Source organism: Myotis nattereri, assembly GCF_964212035.1.
Source record: "Myotis nattereri genome assembly, chromosome: 1".
NCBI classification, from domain to species: domain Eukaryota; kingdom Metazoa; phylum Chordata; class Mammalia; order Chiroptera; family Vespertilionidae; genus Myotis; species Myotis nattereri.
In genome coordinates this window covers 25290471-25311397 of record NC_138075.1, presented here as the reverse complement: position 1 = coordinate 25311397, position 20927 = coordinate 25290471, and the positions used below count along the sequence as shown (strand labels likewise).

At 53.8% G+C, this 20927-nt stretch overlaps 1 protein-coding gene across 6 annotated transcripts in view; it reads left to right on the top strand.

The window, feature by feature from the left end:
• Positions 1–17794, top strand: part of RGS6 (regulator of G protein signaling 6) — a 488382-nt gene extending 470588 nt beyond the window's left edge. For 2 of the 6 annotated variants that reach the window (XM_081100532.1, XM_081100529.1), the window contains exons 18-19: positions 5248–5314; positions 13862–17788. In XM_081100532.1, the coding sequence (XP_080956658.1) occupies positions 5248–5314; positions 13862–14112 (318 nt within the window). In that variant the 3' untranslated portion in view covers positions 14113–17788. Of the gene's footprint in view, positions 1–5247; positions 5315–13861 lie in introns of all 6 variants that reach the window. The other 4 variants (XM_081100530.1, XM_081100531.1, XM_081100534.1 and 1 more) reach the window with 2 other exon arrangements.
• The last annotated feature ends 3133 nt before the right edge of the window (positions 17795–20927 follow it).

Below are 20927 nucleotides of genomic sequence, written 5' to 3'. Positions count from 1 at the left end.
AGAGCGAAACCGCCAGGCGTTAGGCCGCGGAACAGCAGGAACCGAGGGAGGGGACGAAGTTGCCACAGTCAAGGTCAGGGAGAAGAACCTGTGCCTGTGCCCGACTGGAGAGTGAGAGGTCAGAGAGCTCCAGGACTAAGGACTTGAAGGCTGAGAAGTTAGACCTCCACCGCACCCCCCCCCCCCGCCCCCGCACCCCCGAAATGAGCTCCTGGGGAAAACCACTCAGCAGCATTCCCCTTTTTAAGCAGCAAATGAGTATATTGGGTTGTAATGCAGTTTGGGGAGCGTGGCATTCTGGAAGGAGGGTGGACACAAATCCGTGCACAGGAACAATCTGTAAAACGTTGCTATGAAGCAGAATGGCAAGTGGGACAATGAGTTTTCAGTCTAGTGATGTTCCCCCAAGGCCAATGAGAGAAAGGCCCTCGGGTGTTTATTCGGCGGTTCCAGGGTGCATGGGGGGTGGACAGGGTTGGGACTGTATTGCAGTGGCAGGGGTCAAATGGCAGCGGTTCTTCCATGGCCCCGAGTCACGGTCAAATCACTTTGGCCTGAGCAATGGCACCACAGCCCCAAGCAGGGATGGGCTGGCCGGTGTGATATCTGGAAGGAACTCCCCACACCCTCCTATCAGCCCGGCTTACACAGAAGGATGACTAACATAACTACGTCCTCTCCTCCAGAAACTATTTGTGACCTGCTATTTGTCCACCAAGGTTGAAAATGTCCATTTCTGTCCCTCTCCCCCTCCCCTCTACTCCCTCTGTGTTTGCCCATAATTAGGTAAAAAAATATATCCACAGTGTCTCAATGGCTGGTAAGAGGGCTAATCCATCTATCTATAATAATAAAAGCATAATATGCTAATTAGACCAGACATCCTTCCAGATGACCTGGACGAAGCCAGGGCTGTGAGGGCCGAGGCAAGCCGCCACGGCTGTGAGGGCCGAGCCCCGTGCACGAATTTCGTGCATCGGGCCTCTAGTGTATATACATAAAAGCCTAATATGCAAATTATCCCCACGGCCTCCCTTTGTTCTGTGCCGCCCCCTGGGGGTCAGTGCATGCCAATCCTATTCAAAGACCCAAACCTAGAAGGTTTTGCTCATTTGGCAGATAATAAAATTATATTTGAAAAACATCCCCTCAGGTGGGATAATGGGTCAGAAACGACTAGATAAAATTTAACCAGATAACATTTATGATAAAAAAAGTATTCACAACTATAGGATGGCATTTGAATTTTTCACTGAAATTCAAGTAAAAAAGAAATTCTGGGGTTGTAGTTGACTGCGTGCTTAATGTAAGCAAAAGCAGGATGCAACCACTTTTTTAAAAAAACTACGTTTGGCTGCAGTGACAAATGAGGTGTGGTCAGAAGACAGAAGCGATTCACTGCCCTCTGTGCTGCTCTAGACTGTGTAGAGTCTGGGTTCTAAGCCCGCACATTTTATCAAGAACTTTAACCGTCTAGAAAAGTTCAGAAGGAGTAGCTGGGGCTTCTGGAAGCCATGTCAGCTGAGAATGAAGTAGAAAAGATGTTTTGCCCCTAAAGAGACTCGATAACCACCGTAAGACATACCTATTTGTCTTCCAGAGTGAGTGGACCTTTCTGGATTGTTCCAGACAAAGCTAGAACCAACAGGGAAAAGGTATGGGGAGGGCCACTCTACTGAAACATAGTCTAACAGTAACAACTTCCCAGCAGGGGAACACGTCACCTCAGGGAACGGTGAGCTCCCTGGAAACACTCAAGCTGAGTGGCCAAGGGTACTGTAGGGCAGGCGCCACGTTGGATTCCAGCCTCTCTTCCATCTGGAATCCTCTGATGCTTTGCCTGTTCAGTGGGTCCTACTGCATTTTATTCTGTGGCTTATGAATAAGCCGTGGAAGAGAAGAATGGACCCTGTGGAGGGAGTTTGCCGAGAGTGGAGGAGAGGGATCCAGGAGTCGGATTAGCCTCTGCCTTGAGGGTGAAAAAGCCAGATGAGCGAGGGAAACGCTCAGGGAGTGGAACTGCTGCCCTCTACATGCCACCCTTGCTTTCTGGAGGTTTCTGTTTGTAGGGTTGTTTGTTTTTCAAGGCAATTGCTGCTGTTGCAGCTGGCCCCTGGGCAACAGGGCTCGCCCCTGGGTGCCCCAGAGAGGTCACTGAGCAGAGGGCACGGGCGCCCGCTGGCGCGGGGAGGCTGGCGGCTGAGGGCAGTCAGGCGGAGCACAGCTGGGTGGGCAGGCACCGGGGGCACCCTGGCTCCGCGTTGGGGAAAGCTTGGCCTGCCATTATTCCCACTCAGAAAGGTATCTTGTTGAGAACAGAGAAGATGATAAAGCCAGTTGCAGATTTCAGGTGGGCAAGTTGCCACCGAAAGCATCTCTGCCTGGCCAGGAGCTGAATGTGCCCCGAGGCCCCAGACCGAGCGGAAGCTGCCTCCCGGGCCCTCCCGCTGGCCCTGCCTGGAGGGTCCTCCTCAGCCCAGCGCAGGGGAAGGGGCGGGCTCGCCAGCCGTCCTGTCCTGAGGACCAGCCCGATTCAAAGACTCTCCCTGTCCCCCGGGGTTCGCCAGGGCTGCTTTCAGCTCATCATGGGATTGAATCATTATGGTGATTATAGCTTATGGCTCTTTCCTCTCCTCATCTTTTGCTTTCAAATTCTTTGAGGCCTCTCATTAAACATGGCGATCCGGGTAAAGTAGTGAAGTTTTAATAGGGACATTTTTTAAAGCTAAAGCAAACTCAGTCGATTCTCTCAAACGCTGCTTTAAAACTTGATCAGGCTTGACTGGTGCCTCGACAGGAGAGGCAGGGGAGAGAGAAATGGGGGGTCGGGGGACACCCATACTTTTCCACCTCCGACCCTCCTTCTCATCTGCACCAAGGGCACGGTGCAGCTGAACCCCATCGAGCGAGGCTCGAGGGCCTGGCCTTTCCGCCTGGCAGCGGAAGTTGGGGAATGGAGATGGAGCAGCCAGTGAAAGCCTCAGCCCACCCTCGTCACCTGCAGCAAACCTGCAGAAGCCCAGTGGGGACATCCTGACCAGTCATTTCACCTGGAGGACATAGGCCGTGCCATGCCGGGCATAATTCTAAAGATGGAGAGGAGTCTGTCGTTAGCGTCTGCGAGCCATCACCGTCCAGCGGTCATGCTGCATGAGGTTTCCTTGGTAATGACACGGCTGCAGAGCCCACCCTGTGCGAGCCCTCAATCCGAGCTTTCCTGCTGTGTCTAGAGCTACAGGGCGTTCCGAGAAGGTTCACCAGGAAGGGGTGGAGGTGGGGTGGTGACCACCAGAGCCCCCAAACGACCCTTCAGCTACTTCGCTCAGGTTGAGTGACGGTCCCCTTCCTCTCCCTCCTGCCAGGACACATGGCCGATGCACAGCGAGGTGCATCTCCCCCTGGCAGGAGTGTGTTTAGAGAGGCTCCCATTGGCCCCTTGCAGCTGCCTGTCCTGAGCTGTCCAGTCTGTCCTGAACCTGTCAGTAGCCAGCCATGTGGGATGACTCCGCACCACCAACCAGCCGGGGTTAATGTTGTCCAAAACCTGGCAGCAACATTCTCCCAACGGCATTCTCAGCCCGACTGCAGATGACCTACTGGCTTTGCCGACGGGACACAGCATCCCTTTTGCGCCCACCAGAAGGTAGAGAAGTGGGCTAGTTAGAGACGGCAGCCCCAGTTGCACCCTATCCCTCCACCTGATACGGGAGTCAGACCCCAGCGAGTCGCTCAGCTGCCCAGTGGGTGTAAGGAAGCATACTGCACCGAGTGGCTGTGGGCATTACGTGGGGAGTGGCTTTCATTTCTTGGAGGCTCGTCGTGTTATATACTGTGGACGTTGGCATCGTGCTGGGCTTGGCCTGAGAGGGACTTTGGTTCTACTCCGGCCCTACCACTCAGCTGGGTGACGGAGGCTACTCGGTTTCCTCCTCGTAAAGGAGAGAGACGAGGAAATGATTAGGTGGGGAAATCTGAGGTGCTTAGCACAGTGTTTGTAGTGTGGGTGCTCAGGCATAGTTCCTTATATTATCATTTTCATTGCTATGATCATCTGCAGCCCATGCTTAGCGCTTATGACCTTATTTCCTTTCCAACGATATTCCGCCAGGTAGGTATCATGTTTACTTTGTAGTTAAAGATGGGGAGTGGGTATCTCATCTATGACAACGCGTGCCAAGCACATTTGTTTATTACAGTGACCAGCTCCATGAACCGCTCAATACATACGAGCTATTTTTGTGGGCTGATTTGTAACGTTGAGCCAGACAGCCGCTTTCTCTGCTTTCCCCGGGAATGGAGGGACTGTGGGGCCCGGCAGGCCGGCCTCAGCCCTGTGGCCGGTTTCCTGGGTCCCCTAAGTACCTCCTGGGAGCTGTGTGGAGCCACTGGGGACATTGCATACATTGGCAGGATCTGGCATGGCCGCCCTACTGAGGTGCAAGACCCCAAGACGCCTCCCGCTTCCAGACACAGGTCAGGAACAGGTCTCCCCATGACAGGAGCATGAAATCCACTCTCCAGATGTAGCGCTGGGCACACAGGAGCCTCCTTCCCAGAGACCATCCCCTCCCAGCTCGCTGCCCGCCTGGGGCTGCCCTGAGCCCGGCAGCCTCTCCAAGCCCCCGTGCTCCATCTGCCAGGTGGACAAAGGCTCCTGTTTCTTACCCGCATCCTACAAGGTGGGCCTGTGGGAGGCATCAGGAGCAGGCGACGGGATGCTTTGAAATCCCAGTAAACCAGACCTGGGGTGCGCTCCCCCTGCTTGTAGGATTGACAGAAACAGAAGCTGAGAGGCCATTTCCATGACACAAATGGCCCCTTCCTGGGGGGGGGACTCAGGTGCCTGAAGGGAAATGCTGTAAGTCCGCAGTGTTTGTCGAAGATTGGCATCGTCGAACCTGATATTAAGCTCGACGGCCAATCCCAAGGTGGCTTGTGCACCTTGCATGAGATGCTTATGTACGTGGCTGCGGTGCCAAGGTGCGCATGGACGTGTGACAGCTGCCTCCATGGTGCCTGTGCTGCCTGCCTCAGAGACGCCTCCATGCTCAGTGTCTGGTGCGTGTGTCACATACGCTACAGACCTGCATGTCGCCTGTGCATGACCGCCTGCCGCTGAGCGCCTGCCCGCATGCCCGCCGCAGTTGTGTGCCGTCTGGGCCGGGGCTCCCCTAAAGCCGCAGGTCTTCATGGTTGCAGCTGGATAAGTTCTTCTTCACTTCCCTTCCTAAACACACAATTGCCCAGTGCTGCTGGCGCAGAGTCAGAATGGCCGCTGCATTTCACCCCCGAGGTGGCTTCCTTCCAGCAGTGGGTGAGTGACCCCGGCGTCCGCACTCTCTAACCTCCTCTGGGCCCCTTCTGCACAGAAGGTGCTGGGGGTTCGGAAGAGATGACTCTGTCCTGGCCACCACTCCTGCTGTCACACCCTCACTCCGTGGCCAGTCCGCGGCACCCGTTCCTGGGTGTTCGACTTTTCCTGCCCATTTTTTTATGCACCCGTAGTATTTTCAACTAGCCACTGAGGGGTCCCGAAAGGACATTTAGTCCCTTGTCCCAGAGGCGCTGCCCAAATAATGTCTTTAGGTATTGATCCTTTAACTCGCTTCTCCTGGACCCCACGCAGGACAAGACAGAGATGCCCACCCCCTTTCAGATGCTTTTAAACCCACAGCAGCATCCGTAGGCTTCACTGCCCATATGCAGCTTCCACAATGGACACAGCTCCCATACCCTCCCTGGCCCACGGCCAAGTCCGGCAGGAAACGCAATCACGTTCTATAGAGCTGGTTCTAATTGGAGGAAGGCAGCTCGGCCTGCCCCTCCACAGGGGAGAAGCCTGGACAGCTACCCATCCCCTGTCCCCCAGGCACCAAAAGTGCCACAGCGACACGTGCAAAGGGTCTGTAGGGAAGGAGGAGGTTCCCTGTGAGTAGGAATTCCATCAGCCAAGGCGCTCTCTATCCAGAGATCTCTCGAAAAATGCTGCTTGGCCTGCCCCCTGCTGCACCTTTTCAGTTAGACATCCATGTCTGACAGATGCTGCCGAACTGCATTCCCGGTGGCAGGGAGGAAAGAGAGAGGAGCCGGCCCTCTTTGCATATGTGTCCAGATGGACATGGACAACCATGGAAAGATGATGCTTCGGGGAGAGGGGGGTGCGGGGCGGCCAGCATGTTGACTGCCTGTGCCTCCAGTGCTCGCCTGGCAGCCGGCCTAACCAAGGAGCCAACCAACGGACAGGATGTGGGTGGATGTGTTTGCGGGAGATGAGAGGTGCCCCAAGGAGGGTGGGTTTAGAGTCCCCCTGGTCCTTGCGAGAATCACACACTGCCAAGCGATTCCTCCTGCTGCCTCCTCCACTGAACTCAAGCCGCTCTCCCCCCTGTAGCCACAGTCAGGGATCACTTGAACTTCCTAGTTGGAAAAAAGGAGCATCAAGTTGTCGCCAATAGCAACAGTGTCCCTGTTTCTTTGCGCGTTTTGACCTTTGCCTAATTTGGAGTGAACCAGAGCTAAGATGCCAAGTACATTTGCGGAGGAGGAGAGGACGAGGCAGGCATGGCACAGGCTAGCAGAAGGCATGCGACTGAGGGTGCCTGTGAGGGGACTGCCTGCCTACGCTCCACTCTTGAGCCCAAGGACTTCCTGCAAGCTGGGCACCTGCCTGCTCAGTCAGAACCAGAGGAAGGAGATAGAGATCCGGTAGCAACAAGGGGGAATTTCTCCTGCACCACGAGAAACAGCAACAGGAAAGTGGGAATGCACAACAGGAAAGGAGGCCCGGGCATCTGTGCCTGGGCACTGTGCCACCAGTGTAGGGCACAGCTGCTGAGGCTTGGCACTCCTGGCATGCCCGCCTGGTTCCAGATCTGTCCCTACACTGCTGGAATCCCTGAGGAAGGTCTCCCACCGCCCACCAAAACTGACAGGCAGAGGCTGGCCTGTGCAAAGAGCCCTGTAAGGGACGAGTGTGATGGGAGGCATGAGCCAGAGATTCCAGGAACAACACCCGGGGAAGGCTTCTCCAGCCTGCCTGGGACACCCTGATTTCTTAAATTACTTTTACATTTTACTTTGCTGAAGAGTTCAAGCTTTTTTAAAAAAAATTATCACATGAGGATATGTTTTCATTGACTTTTAAGGCAAGAGGAAGAGAGAGAGCAAGAGAGAGGGGGAGAGGGAGAGAGAGAAACATGGATGTGAGAGAGAAACATCAATCAGTTGCCTCCTATAAGCATCCCAACCGAGGATCAAACCACAACCTGAGTATGTGCCCTAACTGGACATAGAACCCGTTACCTCTTGGGGTATAGGATGATGCTCCAACCAACTGAGCTACCCAGCCAGGGCACCCCAATTTAGGCACTGGGTTCTCATTGGAGTGCGGCAGCTCTGGCTGCCCCTCCTTAGAAAGGTAAACACCACACCTGTTTCTCTCCTCCCTGGAACACTTGCTGCAGAGATCCCAGAGGCACTGGCCCCAATAACACGGGGCCACGAAGTACAAAATGGTGGCTCCCCTGGCCGTGCAGCAGCCACCGCTGGTGTAGTGCGGGTGGACATGGAGGAGTCCTTGCTACCTGAGCATTCCCATCTGCTCCTTTTCTGAGAGTGATGGTAAATACAAAGTAGAAGGCATGTGGGTTGTGAAGGCCGACCCACTCAGCCCTGCCTCTGACTAGGAAAGTGGCTCAAGCTGTAGTTGAACCTGTGGCCCCATCTGTCCAGTGGGGGATAATGTAATACCTAAGAGGCAAGGCTGGTAGGGACATTAGCACAGGTGTCCGAAATGTCTAGAGTGCTTGACACATAATAGATGCTCAACGTTCAACCAGTGGTGACTGTTAGTAGCTGTCCTCGCAGCTAACCTGCGTCCCCGGGAATGAGACTGTCCCCCCCTGTCACCACCAAGGTCTGGGCGAGCTGAAGAGGAGGCACTTGAGAAGGGAGGATCCATGGGGTATCACTGCCACCCCATTGAGCAGGAAGAGAAATTCAAAGAGAGCGTCCCTGGGAGACCAGGGGACAGGCTGGTCCTTTCAAATTTAGTTCCAATAGGAGGGCTGGCAACTCACCTTTTCTAAATTAAACATTTTCAAAGGATTAAAAAGCACCGACCATTGACAAGGCAGGCTGGAATCGGGTGTCTGAACCTGCTATGGTCCCAGTGACATTTTGTGAGAATTGCTTTCAGAAGACGTGATTGCTGGCAGGTTCCACAGAATGGGAAAGCCTGCTTGTTTATGTGGCCAGATCTGGTTGTTTACAAACACTATCCTATACGCAAGATAGTGGGTTGCTGTGAAAGAATCTGTTATTTTATTTTTAATCATAGTCCTTATTTTTTTAAGCAGGTTTAAATGTACATGAATGTATATTAATTCTTCAGCCAGTGAACTTTTTTAAATTAATTAAATTTTCACCTACTCTTAATTTTTTTTTATTTGGTGGTTGTTTTATGTTTGTGGTATCTTACTTTTTAAAAGTCAAGTAAAGAGAATATTTTAAAACCAAATAAAATCCCCTGTAGCTCCTAAGAGAGATCAGAAAGCTTGGTGAGGGCCCGGGAGGAACACGGGTCCAGGAGTGGACGTGGCCGCGGGGCTCCTGCCCCCACGGCTGTGGAGTGGGGAGGCCAGACGCAGCCTCGCCTCCGCCCAGGCCGCTCGCCCTGCTTGGGTTGCTCAGCCCCGCTCTGCTGTGGGTCAGCAGGGTGCAGTCTTTGGCTTGTCCCATAACCTTGTTTTCCCATTTCATCTGCCCGCCTTGCCTCACAGAGTTCAGTAGAGGGTGATAAGCGATCAAGAGGTGAAAAGTTTTTTTGAGACTCTTCTATCTTAAGTATGGGCTTCTCTCCCAGCCCCTGCCAGGGTTGCTCAGGCCTCTGAACTACCCCAGGCAAATGCACTCTTTCCCCGATTTTAAACATCATCGAGAAAGGAGATGCCACCAAATTCTTTATAGTCCCTTTCGAAATCATTTCGCTTTGCTCAGTGGAGAAGGGGTACCAGGGGCACCAACCTCCAGGAAAGTCACCCGTGAAGTTAGGCAGGTCCTTGGCTTCTCCCCCTCCTGCCAACCCCAAGCCAGCGCTTCACCTTTCCACCGGGCTCTTAGGCTCCTGGCTGTTCCTGTCAGCCAGTCCCCCAGCACGGTGACTCCACACACTCACCATGTATAAGCCTGAGCCTCCCACCTCCTAGGTGACCTTCAGTCTCCTTGGAGGACAGCTCCTCTCTGGGGCCTCCTACTTCCTGTCTGCCGAGGTCACTTGGTGAGCCCTGTTCAGCAAAACACCATTTTTCATCAGCAAAGATGAAAAGGCCTGTGCGTCCCAACAAGGTGGCCAGTTTGAATCCATGGAGACTAGAAATAGTGTCCGTTCCCTGAACGGGAGCACCTGGGTTTCTCGTATCCTGGGGGGTGGGGGGAAGCATTGACTATAGCTAAAAGGCCACGGAGACAGCAACCGAAAAAGTAAGGAGTGGGGAATCTCAAAGCCAAATGTGTAACTGGGATGTTTTTCTAATTTTTTTTTTGAATTATAACTACATATAGAAAATGAACACATCTGTACCTATACCCCATCTCCCTAGAAACTTCGCTCAGGCCCCACTCCCGTCAATTTTGTCCCTCCCCCAGAGGCACCCGCGGGTAATTTCTATCTCCATAACAGAGTGGATTTAGACCTGGTGGACCTAGATCGGTAACTTTGGTCTGAGGTCATCTGGGCAAATCAGCAAGAGAATCTCATCAGCAGCTCCGCCGTCTTTACCCCCCTTAGCGTTGAGAAGGGTCCTGCCTGAGCCCCTCGCGCTTGGCTCTGCTGCCCCCAATATGCCCTCTGACCCCAGGACTACTCTCTGAGCCTCGGCCCTTTGCCCAGCCAGAGTTTAGCCTCAGTCTCCCAGGTAAGTGGCGGCAGGTCTTGGTAACCAGGATCGTGCATGTTGGTTGGTTACATCCGCAGGTGCGATGCACAGAGCCACAGCATGTCCATCAGCATGTCGATTTTCCTTAAAGCACTGCCCAAAAGGGAGCCATTCCTTTTGTGCCTTTCCTTTAAGAAACAGGGTTCCATGAGCACCTTCTTGCAGGCTTCTAGTCGTCAAGATGGCCACAGAGCCAGGGTGGGAATGGAACCTGTGGGTGTTTGTGAGCCTGTGGGCCATGAAACTGAAGGATCCCAAATTCCATTGGATTAAACTTTAACGAAGGTCGCGAAGGTGAAAAGCGCTTTGTCTGTATGCAAAGCTTTGATGTCTCTGGAATGTACCTTCTGCGGCTCAGTCCTCAATCACTGTATGTTTTTCCACTTGGACAAAGGCTGCTGCTAATAGCATTTCCCACCACCTTCAGCTGCTTCGCTCAGCTGCCAAGGCCTAAGGCCTGTGTCTGAGCTGGCTGCCGTTTCCTGGCACCATCATCCGTTCCCAACTGACCGGCTCTGAGGAACATCACACATTCAGACCCTGAAACTGTGCTCGGTGGCCGGCAGAGGCAGAATTGGCTGCTCCCCTCCTGAGTGCTTCCTCCAGAAACACCCAAACTGGAGGAGAAAGAGGAGCCCTAGAGGGCATGGGCGGGGGTTCCCTTCTCTCTCTGGGCAGAGAAGCCAGCCCCTAGCCGCATCCGGCTTGATTCAGCTCATCTCTGAACACAGGTAGCCTCTGCATCAGATTTCACTTTGATCCCCAGGAACTACAGGGATCTCAGCTCTTCAGAAGGGAGGCAGCTGCTGAGCCAGAGTGATTGCAGGATTTCTTCCCCGAAGCCCAAGGCCAGGCATCCAGCCCTGCCTGCGTCCTGCATGAGTAACCACCTTCCAGCCTCACCCGGGAGGTCACTGCCTGGAAGACAGATGGCGGCTGGGCTGAGCTGCATCCCCCCTCCCTCCCCGCCCCCCAGCAGCCAACCCGAACCTCATGACCTCCTTTAGCAGCAACTGGCATTTGGCAAATGCCTACGCGCAGGAGTGGGGAGAGGGAGAGAGAAATGCCAGAGAGCACCACTAGGATTGTGTGTTCTCTCGGCTGGTCAGCTGCACCCCCTGCCCCTGAAGTCAGGAGAAATAGAAGCAGCTGAGGGGAAGGGGAGGGGCGGGATTGATGGGCTGGCCTCAGGTCCTTGGAGTCACAGCACCAGGATGGAGGCAGGAAGAGATTAATTCGAGCCTCCAAGCCGAGCCCAGCCCACTCCACAGAACTGAGAGATATGGAGGACGGGGGCGCCTCAGGGTCAAGTTCAGCTAAAACAAATACAGCCACACAGTCCTCCAGAAATAGAGTCTCCAACCTCCTCAACCCACAGCCCCCTCTCCAGCCAAAATGACCTCATAATGAGGAAGCAGCTGTAGTGAGGGTTTGGACTCCTGGTAACTCACCTTTGTCTCTGGGCTTTTAACATACCACTGGACACAGACTATGATGTGGAAGCTTCAGTGATGTTTTTTTTTCCTCACATCTGCCGGCTAAATCGGAGGCCCGAATGCTGTATATGACAAAACTGGAACATATGTATGTGGCGACATAATGTTTCATTCGTGGCCCTTGTGGAGAAGGGATGGAAGCAGCAGGGGAGCCAGTATTTGGTGGGTGGTTACCGCAGTGATAAGGAAGAAAGCAAAACTCCTTGGTGCCTTTCATATGAGCAGGGATGCACATGGGTCAATGGGGTGGAGGAGGTTTGTTAGAACTCTCAGACCACAGGGTCCCCAGACTCATCAGCCCCACATTTCCCCAGAGAGGAACATACACACACACACACACACACACACACACCATGCTTTCTGCCTTCAGGCCTGCTTTGAGAAGCACAATCCCAGGTGAACCCACTGAATGACAAATGCCTGGGGCTCCGTCTAAGAAAGGGCAGTGAAGGAGAGTGTGGCTGAGTGTGGCTTAGCGTCCAGGGCTGGGGGCCTTGACGGCCTGCCTCTGCCTTCCGCCAGCTCGCGCTGAACCTGACCCACTCTACACAGAGGAGTAGCCGCCTGCTTTTAGTGGTTTGCAAAGACTGGCATTGTAACCCTCTAGGATTTAAAAAAATCTGATTTAAAAATCCTTAGCCTGGTATAAATGTATCCTGCTGCAGGCTAAGTTCAGTGTATCTGAAGATTCAGATGAGGTTGCTGATGGGGAGATGGCGTGCATGTGTGTGTGTGCATTTTAAGACAAGCAAAAATGAAAAGTTTGTCTTTCTAGTGAAAATGAGGAGTCAAAGACCTCGCCGGTTTGGCTTAGTGGATAGAGCATAACTGAGGGCCCCGGGTTGGATTCCCAGTCAGGACATGTGCCTGGGTTGCAGGCTCGATCCCCTAGTAGGGGGCTTGCAGGAGGCAGCTGATCAATGATTCTCATCATTGATGTTTCTATCTCGCTCTTCCTCTTCCTTCCTCTCTGAAATCAATAAATATATATATATATATATTTTAAAGAAAATGAGGAGTGAAAGAAAGTGATGCTGGTGAGAGAAAGGAGGAGAGCAGGAGGGAGAGCACACTTTCGGATAATCCCTGAGAGCAGTTCCAATTCCAGACCAGCACCCATTCATGCCCTCAAAGTCACGCTGCCGTGTCCCTCTGTGGAGCGCTGAGCCAGATGACACATGGTCCTGCATCCGGCAGTCACAACCCATGCTGTTCGATGGTTAGATACACCCATTATCCATCAATCTGTCAATCGGAAGGTTTATTGAGTACCCCACCAGGCTTCACGGGCCTGATCAATTTTTTTAATTACATCCAGCTTACACGCAGCCAAGCCCAGCAAACAAGCGGAGCCCTCGTACCCCACTTGGCAATGAGCATGAGGAACTGCTGGCCCTTGCAAACTCGGCCGCCGTGCTGACGAGCCGTCGTGTGCCGCCCTTCGCGGATGGCAATGGTGTCGCTGACCCTGTCGGTAACAGGATGGGTGCTGAGTGTTTTCTCAGATGTGGTGATCAATCGGCCTGGGTCCAGCCACACTCCTCTAGGCCCCTGTCCAATGCTATGGATTTCTGAAGCGGGGAGCGGGAACTGGACACAGTCACCTCCTCCCAGGCACGTGAGCAATTGGCTTCTCTCAGGCTCTCGGTGCCTCACGCACCCCTCCTCACCGTCCAGTTCATTGTCTTACTTTCCAGGAAGAGCTGCTGCATAGGTTGTAGGGGAAGGAAGGGCACGAAGCATTCCTGATGTGAGGCCCTGGGTCCTGCAGAGAGGGAGCCAAGAACATAGGAGGCGGCAGGAGCGCGCTGCCCGAGGCCCGCGGTGGCCTATGGTCACCTGTTCTCCAAACCGCGACTGAATACCACTCTCACCGTCCAGAACTGGGTCATCAAGAGGACCCAAAGCCTGTGTGCCTCTCCTGCATTTCAAACAGGCTTCCTAGTCCTCTGCATTCTTAAGACTACTAGTTCATTCATTCGTTTCCAATCACCCGGATGCTTAGCCACCATCTATTTGGGTCAGCCTACCCCCCCCCCCCCGCCCCCGATCCTGCTACTCCCCCAAGCCATCTTGTCCTTCCTTGCTTAAATAAAATCAAGTTCAGGGCCAGCCCACAGGCATTAAGAGACACTCAGCCTCAGAGCTGAAATGCCTGGTTTGGGGTAAGTAGAATTCCCCGACCTCAAAAAGAGTGCCGGCGGCACACCCTGCCTCCCTGCCCGGCCCGGACTCCTGGTTGCTCCGAATGTCTGCGGTGCAGGCCCCCAAACCCAGAGAGCAAAGGGGGTCAGTTCGCTAAGTCCTTTGGCCACCATGGCTCATGCAACAATTAATTCACCTGTCTGGCTCTCTGTCTCTGTCCCTCTGTGTGTGTGTGTGTGTGTGTGTGTGCACCTGTGTGTGCCTCTCTGTCGCCTGTCTCTGCAGGGAAAGTCGCTGGCGGGCAAGCGCCTCACCGGCCTGATGCAGTCCTCCTGACAGTTCCCAGCGCGGGGCCTGGGCCCGAGGACCACGGGGGCAGGAGGCGGCGCTCCACATCCACGGACAGAGTGTCCTTGCGGGGAGATTTGGTCACTGTGACAGAGAGTGAGGGCAACGAAGGGCAACCGCGGGGAGACTTGGTGGGTGAACGGGAGGACCTGAAAGACAGTCCACAGAGCCTGGGCTTGGCCCGGTAGAGGCCCCTGTTTACAACCCTCCGTTCTTGTACAGTTGTGCGCAATACCCCGCTCTCTAAGAGGCCCTGTCCCTAACTCGTTCAGGGGAGAGCTTCTTGTGGGGTGCTGTGACTATCACTCGAGATATATTCTTCTACCGTCACTCCTCCCTCATCCTGGGGAATCATGCCATCCAGCCAAGACCAGAAGACCCAGCTGGCCCTGCGCACACCCTGTGTTACGCCCCATCCCCGCCGTCTCTCTGGTGCACCCACCACAGTTGTAGCCACTGCGTCCCCATCGCCTCCCGCCTCCCCCATCTTTGTGGCCACCCACAAATCACATTGTCAGCACGGAGCAACCCCCAGAGGCCACCGTCTGAAGAGGCGTCCACAGGCACGCTGGCCGCCCTTGGGTCCTGCCGGCCATCCCGCGAGTCCAGTGCCAGAAGCACCAGCGCAGGTGAAAGCGCGTGGCTTAGCAGATTCTGACCATCTCTTTAAACACCTGTGGTTTCATAATTTATTGTCTTTGCCCCTCTTCCTTGGTTTGTTCCCTCGTGTTTGACTCAAAATAAACATGGCCATGAACTCAGGGGCCCTTGGGATCCTCCCCTGCAGCAGCCCCAGGTGGAAGCTGGGAGGGTTCCCAGCAGGGGCCTTGCTGGGTCACAGGGCTGGCAGCTTCCTGGTGGGCGTGGCCAGGCTCCTGCCGGGCTGGTCTCCGTGGTGTGTGAAGCTGGAGGGGACCTGGCTGCAGAGGGACTAGGCCAGGGCCAGTAGTCCTCTGACGGCCACAGAGACACCCGCTAAACAATGCCGGGCATCAAGGGGAAAAGCAGACAGAAAGCAACACCTGCGAAAACCTGCAAAAGATCCATTGGTTTTCCTTCGTGTGTGCGTCAAAATGCCCATCTGCCCACTTGGCTGTGAGGTAATGTATGTAGAGCACTGAGTCGGGTGCCTGACACATGGTAGGTGCTTAGCTATTGCTCTCATCATTGTCATTATCATGTGACTCCCATGGGCCTAGGAACGGCGCAGTATTAAGCAATGTGTTTTTTAACTCGGACACTCCCCCAACTGCTGTGACCATCCTCCTTTGATCTATTTTTGGCCATACATGAGAAATCTCCCTTGGGAGTTATAAACAGCAAACATAGAAGCAAAAAAGCGGTCACGGGTATTTATTTACTCCTGTAGGCAAATTCACCAGCCGGTGGCCACGGGTACATGAGCTTGCTTGCAGATCCTGCCTCCTGGGGGCTCCCATAACCATCTTTCTGACCCCCATCCCTACCCCCCTAGCCATGTCAAATGTCTGTTTCTACCAAGCCCTGTCCCCAGGGTACCAGCCTTCTATCCATCACAGTGGGGCCGCCGTGGGCATTAGGAGTCTTGGTTAGGGTCATATCCTTGTGGGTTCTTGACCACATGCCTCAGTTCCCCCCACTGGCAGTAGTTGCTCTCTCTTTGAGGTACAAACTAGATGGCATGTGCTGAGTCCTCAGAATGTCCCCAAAGGTGGCGTTAGAGACCCAGACTCCATGAGACCTCAGCGCAGAGCTTGGCACTTGGCAATAAGAGATAACGACTAAAACCAAGCCCTGCCCCAGGCTATGGGGTTTTTTGAGCCCTCCTTTCCCTCCTTTTTTATCTTGCTCTTCACATAGAACCAAATTGCAGTTTAAGTTCCTCTGTCCGACATCACCCAAAGGAAGTTCCTCCCTGCCAAGGGTCCCCGGGCTGAGCTGACATCAAGGCACAGGGTATGTGGACAAAGAAGTTCCAGAATAGCAGGTGCCTCTGTGCCCTCCCTTATCCATGGCAAGGGCCTGGTCCTCCTGCTCTTCCCCAGGGCTGCGGACAGGGCGGGGCTGCGGACAGGGCAGGGCTGGCTTCCCTGGCCCCTGGGCGGCTATTTCTGAGTGATGCTGGCCTGAGACTTGGCCCACCCTGGAGGCTCCCAAAGGGCCAGCCTAAAGCCAAGTGGACCCCAGCCTGGAGATGGAGCAGGCTGGAAGCTTTCTAACAGCTCCGGGGACATCCAGAGAAGAGGGCCAGCCAGCAGGCTCAATAGAGTTAAGGGCACTTCAGATGGATTCACACCCAGAGCAATACCCCTTCATCCCACCTCCCAGCCATGCATACCCAGCCCTATGAGCAGCACCACATGCTCCTAGTAGATCATGTCTAATGATAAAGGGTGGGACGGGTTGCTCTGACCAAGTTGGCCAGTCCAAGGTCAGTCTACTCTGCAGACCTTAGGAGGGAAGTACACTTGGGAAATCAGGTCTTGGCCAATTTCTCATCGGTTTGGTCTACACAGCCAAAAATTCAGACCAGATTAGACTTTTGAAAGCAGTTCTGCAACAAAGCATAATCCCCTGCCTCCAACAGCTTCCTTAGCTCCCTGACTGGGCATAGTCTCTGGGCCGGGACCCTGCCCACTGAGGGCTCACCAGCTCATCATGGTGACAGCCCCACAGCCAAAGCATCAGGACAGCCTTAGAAGCGAACACCCACCCATCAGGACAGACACACGGACACCAGGCATTGGGAAATGCCTATATGGGAAGAGTAACTGTAGGTTGGCACATGTAAATGCCTGGCAGCAGTCAGAGGACCTGCCCTGCCCAGCAGGAACTCTCTGGGGAAGGGGCAGGGACAGGGCTCCTTTCCTTCTAGAAAGTGGTGCTTTGATCTGCTGGGAAGGTATTGCTGTGCCCCAGGAACACAGCGGGGCCCAGCCCACCAGTGCAGTCTGCTGGCCGAGCTCCAGGCCCACCTCTGCTAAGGTCAGGTACAGGCCAGCGCCCCGGAGAGAACTCTCGCCACTCTGAGTTGCTTCTTGGACAGTGAGCACCTGGGGACATGCTCTGGGAGCTTTTCCCTGGCAGGATTGCTGGTGTGTTCAAACTACCTCACCAACGGGACACTGAACCAGGCGCTGCCACCCATCGGGCCCTTGGCTGCTTGTGGAGGTTGATGTGTTCCCTAAAATGCACCCCTCCCATTGGGCTCCAAATGCATGGACTTCGAAAGCCACCACTAGGAAGCCTTTCCAGAAGCTGGAAAGGGTTGAGGGCTGTTGGTGTTCAGGTCCATACGATGTATTGGGGGAGGTGTTCCAGCAAGGTCCAGGAGCTGGGAAGCCCAGAGTGCAGGAAATAACGTGCCACCAGCTTCCAAGAGGTTGACCAAGTTGAGTATGTAGTAATGACCACGTATGGCCCAGTTCAATAGTGGCCAAATGAATCCCTGATAACTCACCACGGGACCCTCTGAAGAGAGGCCTGTGCTCATGTAACCATGGCAACAGCAGACGCCAGCAGCCTACTTATTAGTACCACCCGATGATAGGCACTCCCTGGGCACAACCCAAGGGACATAAAGTAGCAAATGTAGCAATAAGAGGCCCAGGGCCATAAAGGGACAGGGTCCAAATGACCCAGCCTTGGCCCTCTTCCCAACCCGACGAGGGCTCCGAGGCAGGGGCTGCCAGCTGTCTGGGAGAGACGCCCTGCTCCGTGCCCAGGGCTCCCGGTCCGTCTTCTCTGCCCACGCACCGCATGATCACGGACACGTCGGAATGGCCTTCTCGTAGTGCATGTGGTTCTTATTAGTTTATTTTTCTGGAATTTGGGGATTGGACCCCAGGACCAAACATGCTGGTACAATCTAAAAATAAATGACTTGAACCCACTATAGTCCAGCGAACTCTGTGTGGCTCCTTGGTTTGGGGGTTCATTGCGCAGAATGTACCTGAAAATCTACCACCGCTCCCCACTCCCCACTCCTCACCCTGCCCCATTAAGCGCCTGCCTGCATCCACACATGCATGCACACAGCCTGTGAGTGAGGGGACTCGCTCCCTGCAGGATGCTGGGGCGGGACTCATCCTGGGAGGCTGGGAAGGTTGTAGCACCAGAAGGCGGAGGCCCCTGACTCTACCAGGGTCTCCTTGGCTGGGAGGTCTCTATGCCCCATTCTCTGTCCTCAACCACAAAACCCAGCGGCCTGAGAGCAGCAGCTGTGGCCAGACACGGCTCTGCCACTATTAGGTAAAGTCCCAAGATCACAGTCTGCTGCCTACAGACGGTGCTCCTTACTTAGAGTCTTGGTTTCCTGAGTGACAAACAGTCTCATCTCCCTTTAACGCCAAAGCAGTGCGACTTCGAGAGCCTGGAAACCAGGCTGACAAGGGGAGGAAGAGAACACAGTAAACACACACACACACACACACACACACACACACACACACACGCACGCGCGCACGCACACACACACAGAGTACTACAACCCTATGAACAATGAGGCTGGCACCTAACAGCTCGCTTCAGTGGCAGAAATTTTGCTCCTGAAAGTAGAAATGATCTCAGAGGTATGGGAATGGATCTTTGGTCACGTTTACATGGAAACCAATTTGTCTCCCAGTCTCTGAGCCAACTCCCAGAGCAGGACTTCCTGCCCCACAAGGTCAAGACCAAGGTCACACCTGTGACAGCACCTGAAATGTCAGGTCTTTAGCATATCCCACTGTCAGGTCCTGGCCCATCACAAAAGATCCATCTTCCCTGTCTTCCCTGACCATGGCCACCACCTCCAGGGAACCCGGAACTCCTCCTCCCCAGCCAAGCCATCTGGCTTCTTTCCAGAATCTTGTTTAGCAAGTTGTCACTGTGCACACGCACGACCCTCTGCTTCAGGAGGTTGGGATTTGAGGCTGTCAGCTATAACACTAAGAGCTGTGCCCACACGAGATAGTCTGAGACCCACCCTGACTGCTTCCTCTCTGCCCACACACTTTTGGGGACTTCTAGTATAAAGAGCGTGAGTCTGGCCCTGGCCAGTGTGGCTCAGTTGGTTGAGCACCAGCCCATGCAACGAAAGGTCTCAGGTTTGATTCCCCATCAGGGCATATACCCAGGTTGCAGGTCCTATCCCCAGTTGGGGTGCATACAGGAGGCAACCAATCAACGTTTTTCTCTCTCTCTCTCTCTCTCCCTCTCCCTTCCTCGCTAAAATCAATAAAAACATATTTTTTTAAAGAGCATGAGTCTGTCATTTCCCTGGTGCCAGCTTCCAATTGCTCATGGGTCCCAGTTTCCAAGGGACCATCAGGGCCTCTGACCCTAGACTTTTCCTGGGGTGTGGTAGCCTCCAAACTCTGTGGCTTAGAGAAGCATCCAAGATGCCCTCTCCTACTGGACCACAGAGCTCTGCTGACATGCCTTCCCTCGACCTCCCTTCCTGAGCAGAAACACCCACATGAACTCCCGGCTCCCCTTACTGGGACTTCCTTTAGTGCCTGCTGGGGAGTTACAGGATCTGTCCCAGGCCCCTCACATGAAGAGGCAGGCCTCCCTGGCCAAGGAGAGGCTTTAGGGGTCTGGCTTGTTTTAAAGAGGCTCAGGGTGGGGGTGCAGCCCGGCTTGAGCTCCACCTGGAACAGAGCTCTCTGTTCTGCTCCTGCCCCCTTAAAACTACGGTCTCAGTCCCCTCAACACCTTGGAGCAGCCCAGCCCCATCTGGCTTATTTCAGCAGACAGAAACAGCTCCTGATGGAGAGGGCTGAGCCACACACCTCATTTGGAGCACTAGTCTCCCCATTTGTGAAACAGGAATAAGATTTTTGAAATCTTAAGGTTGTCGTGAATGAATAGAGAGGGCCTGGCCAGTGCCTGGCACAAAGTAAATGCTCATGAGATGGGTGCTATTATTAGCTGTTGCTGCGCCTGAGAGAGGCACTGAGAAATGGCGAAGGTAGAACACATCTGCAAATCCCCACTGGGCAGCTTTCCCCTGAGTGCCAGCCCCTGAGTGCCAGCCCGAGTGTCAGCGGGAGGCTGTGGGCTTTGTGCAGGTAGCAGCCTCTCTTGCTGTGACAAGCCCCTTGCTTTCTTCTTCCCAGCTGGGGCCTGGTTCCCTCACTGTCTGTCACTTGCATGGCCTCGATCGATAATCCTGCCTTAGGCCTCAGTAAATAGCACACGAGAAGGCTGGGGGGCTCCTCCAGACCCTGAATAGAAAACGGAAGGGTCTGGCTGTCCATCTAGATTCCCATTTGTCTGACAGGCCTCCGTGGCTGCTTCATGGGGATTTGGATGCTGAGCTCTTGCTCAAAATACTCCATTTCAGGCCAATAACTCGGAGCTTGGCCCTAGAATGAAGGGCTGGGCAAGGCCTGTCCTCTCAGAATGGCCAGCATGTACACAGACACGCATGTGCCTTGTTCCTAAAATGGCCAATCAAGTCAATGAGGCCTATTTAACCTCTTTCTCCCATCGCATCATGGAAAGACTGTTTGGAGTTGGGAGGAGGAGGAGGAATCAGGGAGGGAAAGTTTAAAAATGAGACAAGGGCCTGGATGTCTCCGTCTGCATCTCCTGCCCCATGACCACACCTTCAGTAGAGAGTTGGTGAATATTAGTACTGAGAGAGACCTGAGAGATTTTCTGTCCCATAGTGTGTGTGCTCACATTTTGGTTACTGAGCTATAATTTACATCCAATAGAATTCACCCCTTTTTAGATGTAATTATGACTTTTGCCCAACTTATATCAAAAATCAACATAGAGAGTAATTCTATCATCCCGAAGTTCCCAGGTGCCCCTATATGGTTAATCCCCTCTCCCCACCCCTGGTCCCAGACAGCTACTGATCTGTTTCATGACCCTATCTTTCTACTTTTTTCAAAAATTGAATAAAAGGAATCATACAGTATGTCGGCTTTTGAGTCTGGCCTCTCTCACTTAGCACAGTGCACGTGTCACTGACTGTGTCAGCAGTTCATTCCTCAATGTTTTGTTGTTATACATGAAGAAACTGAGCCCC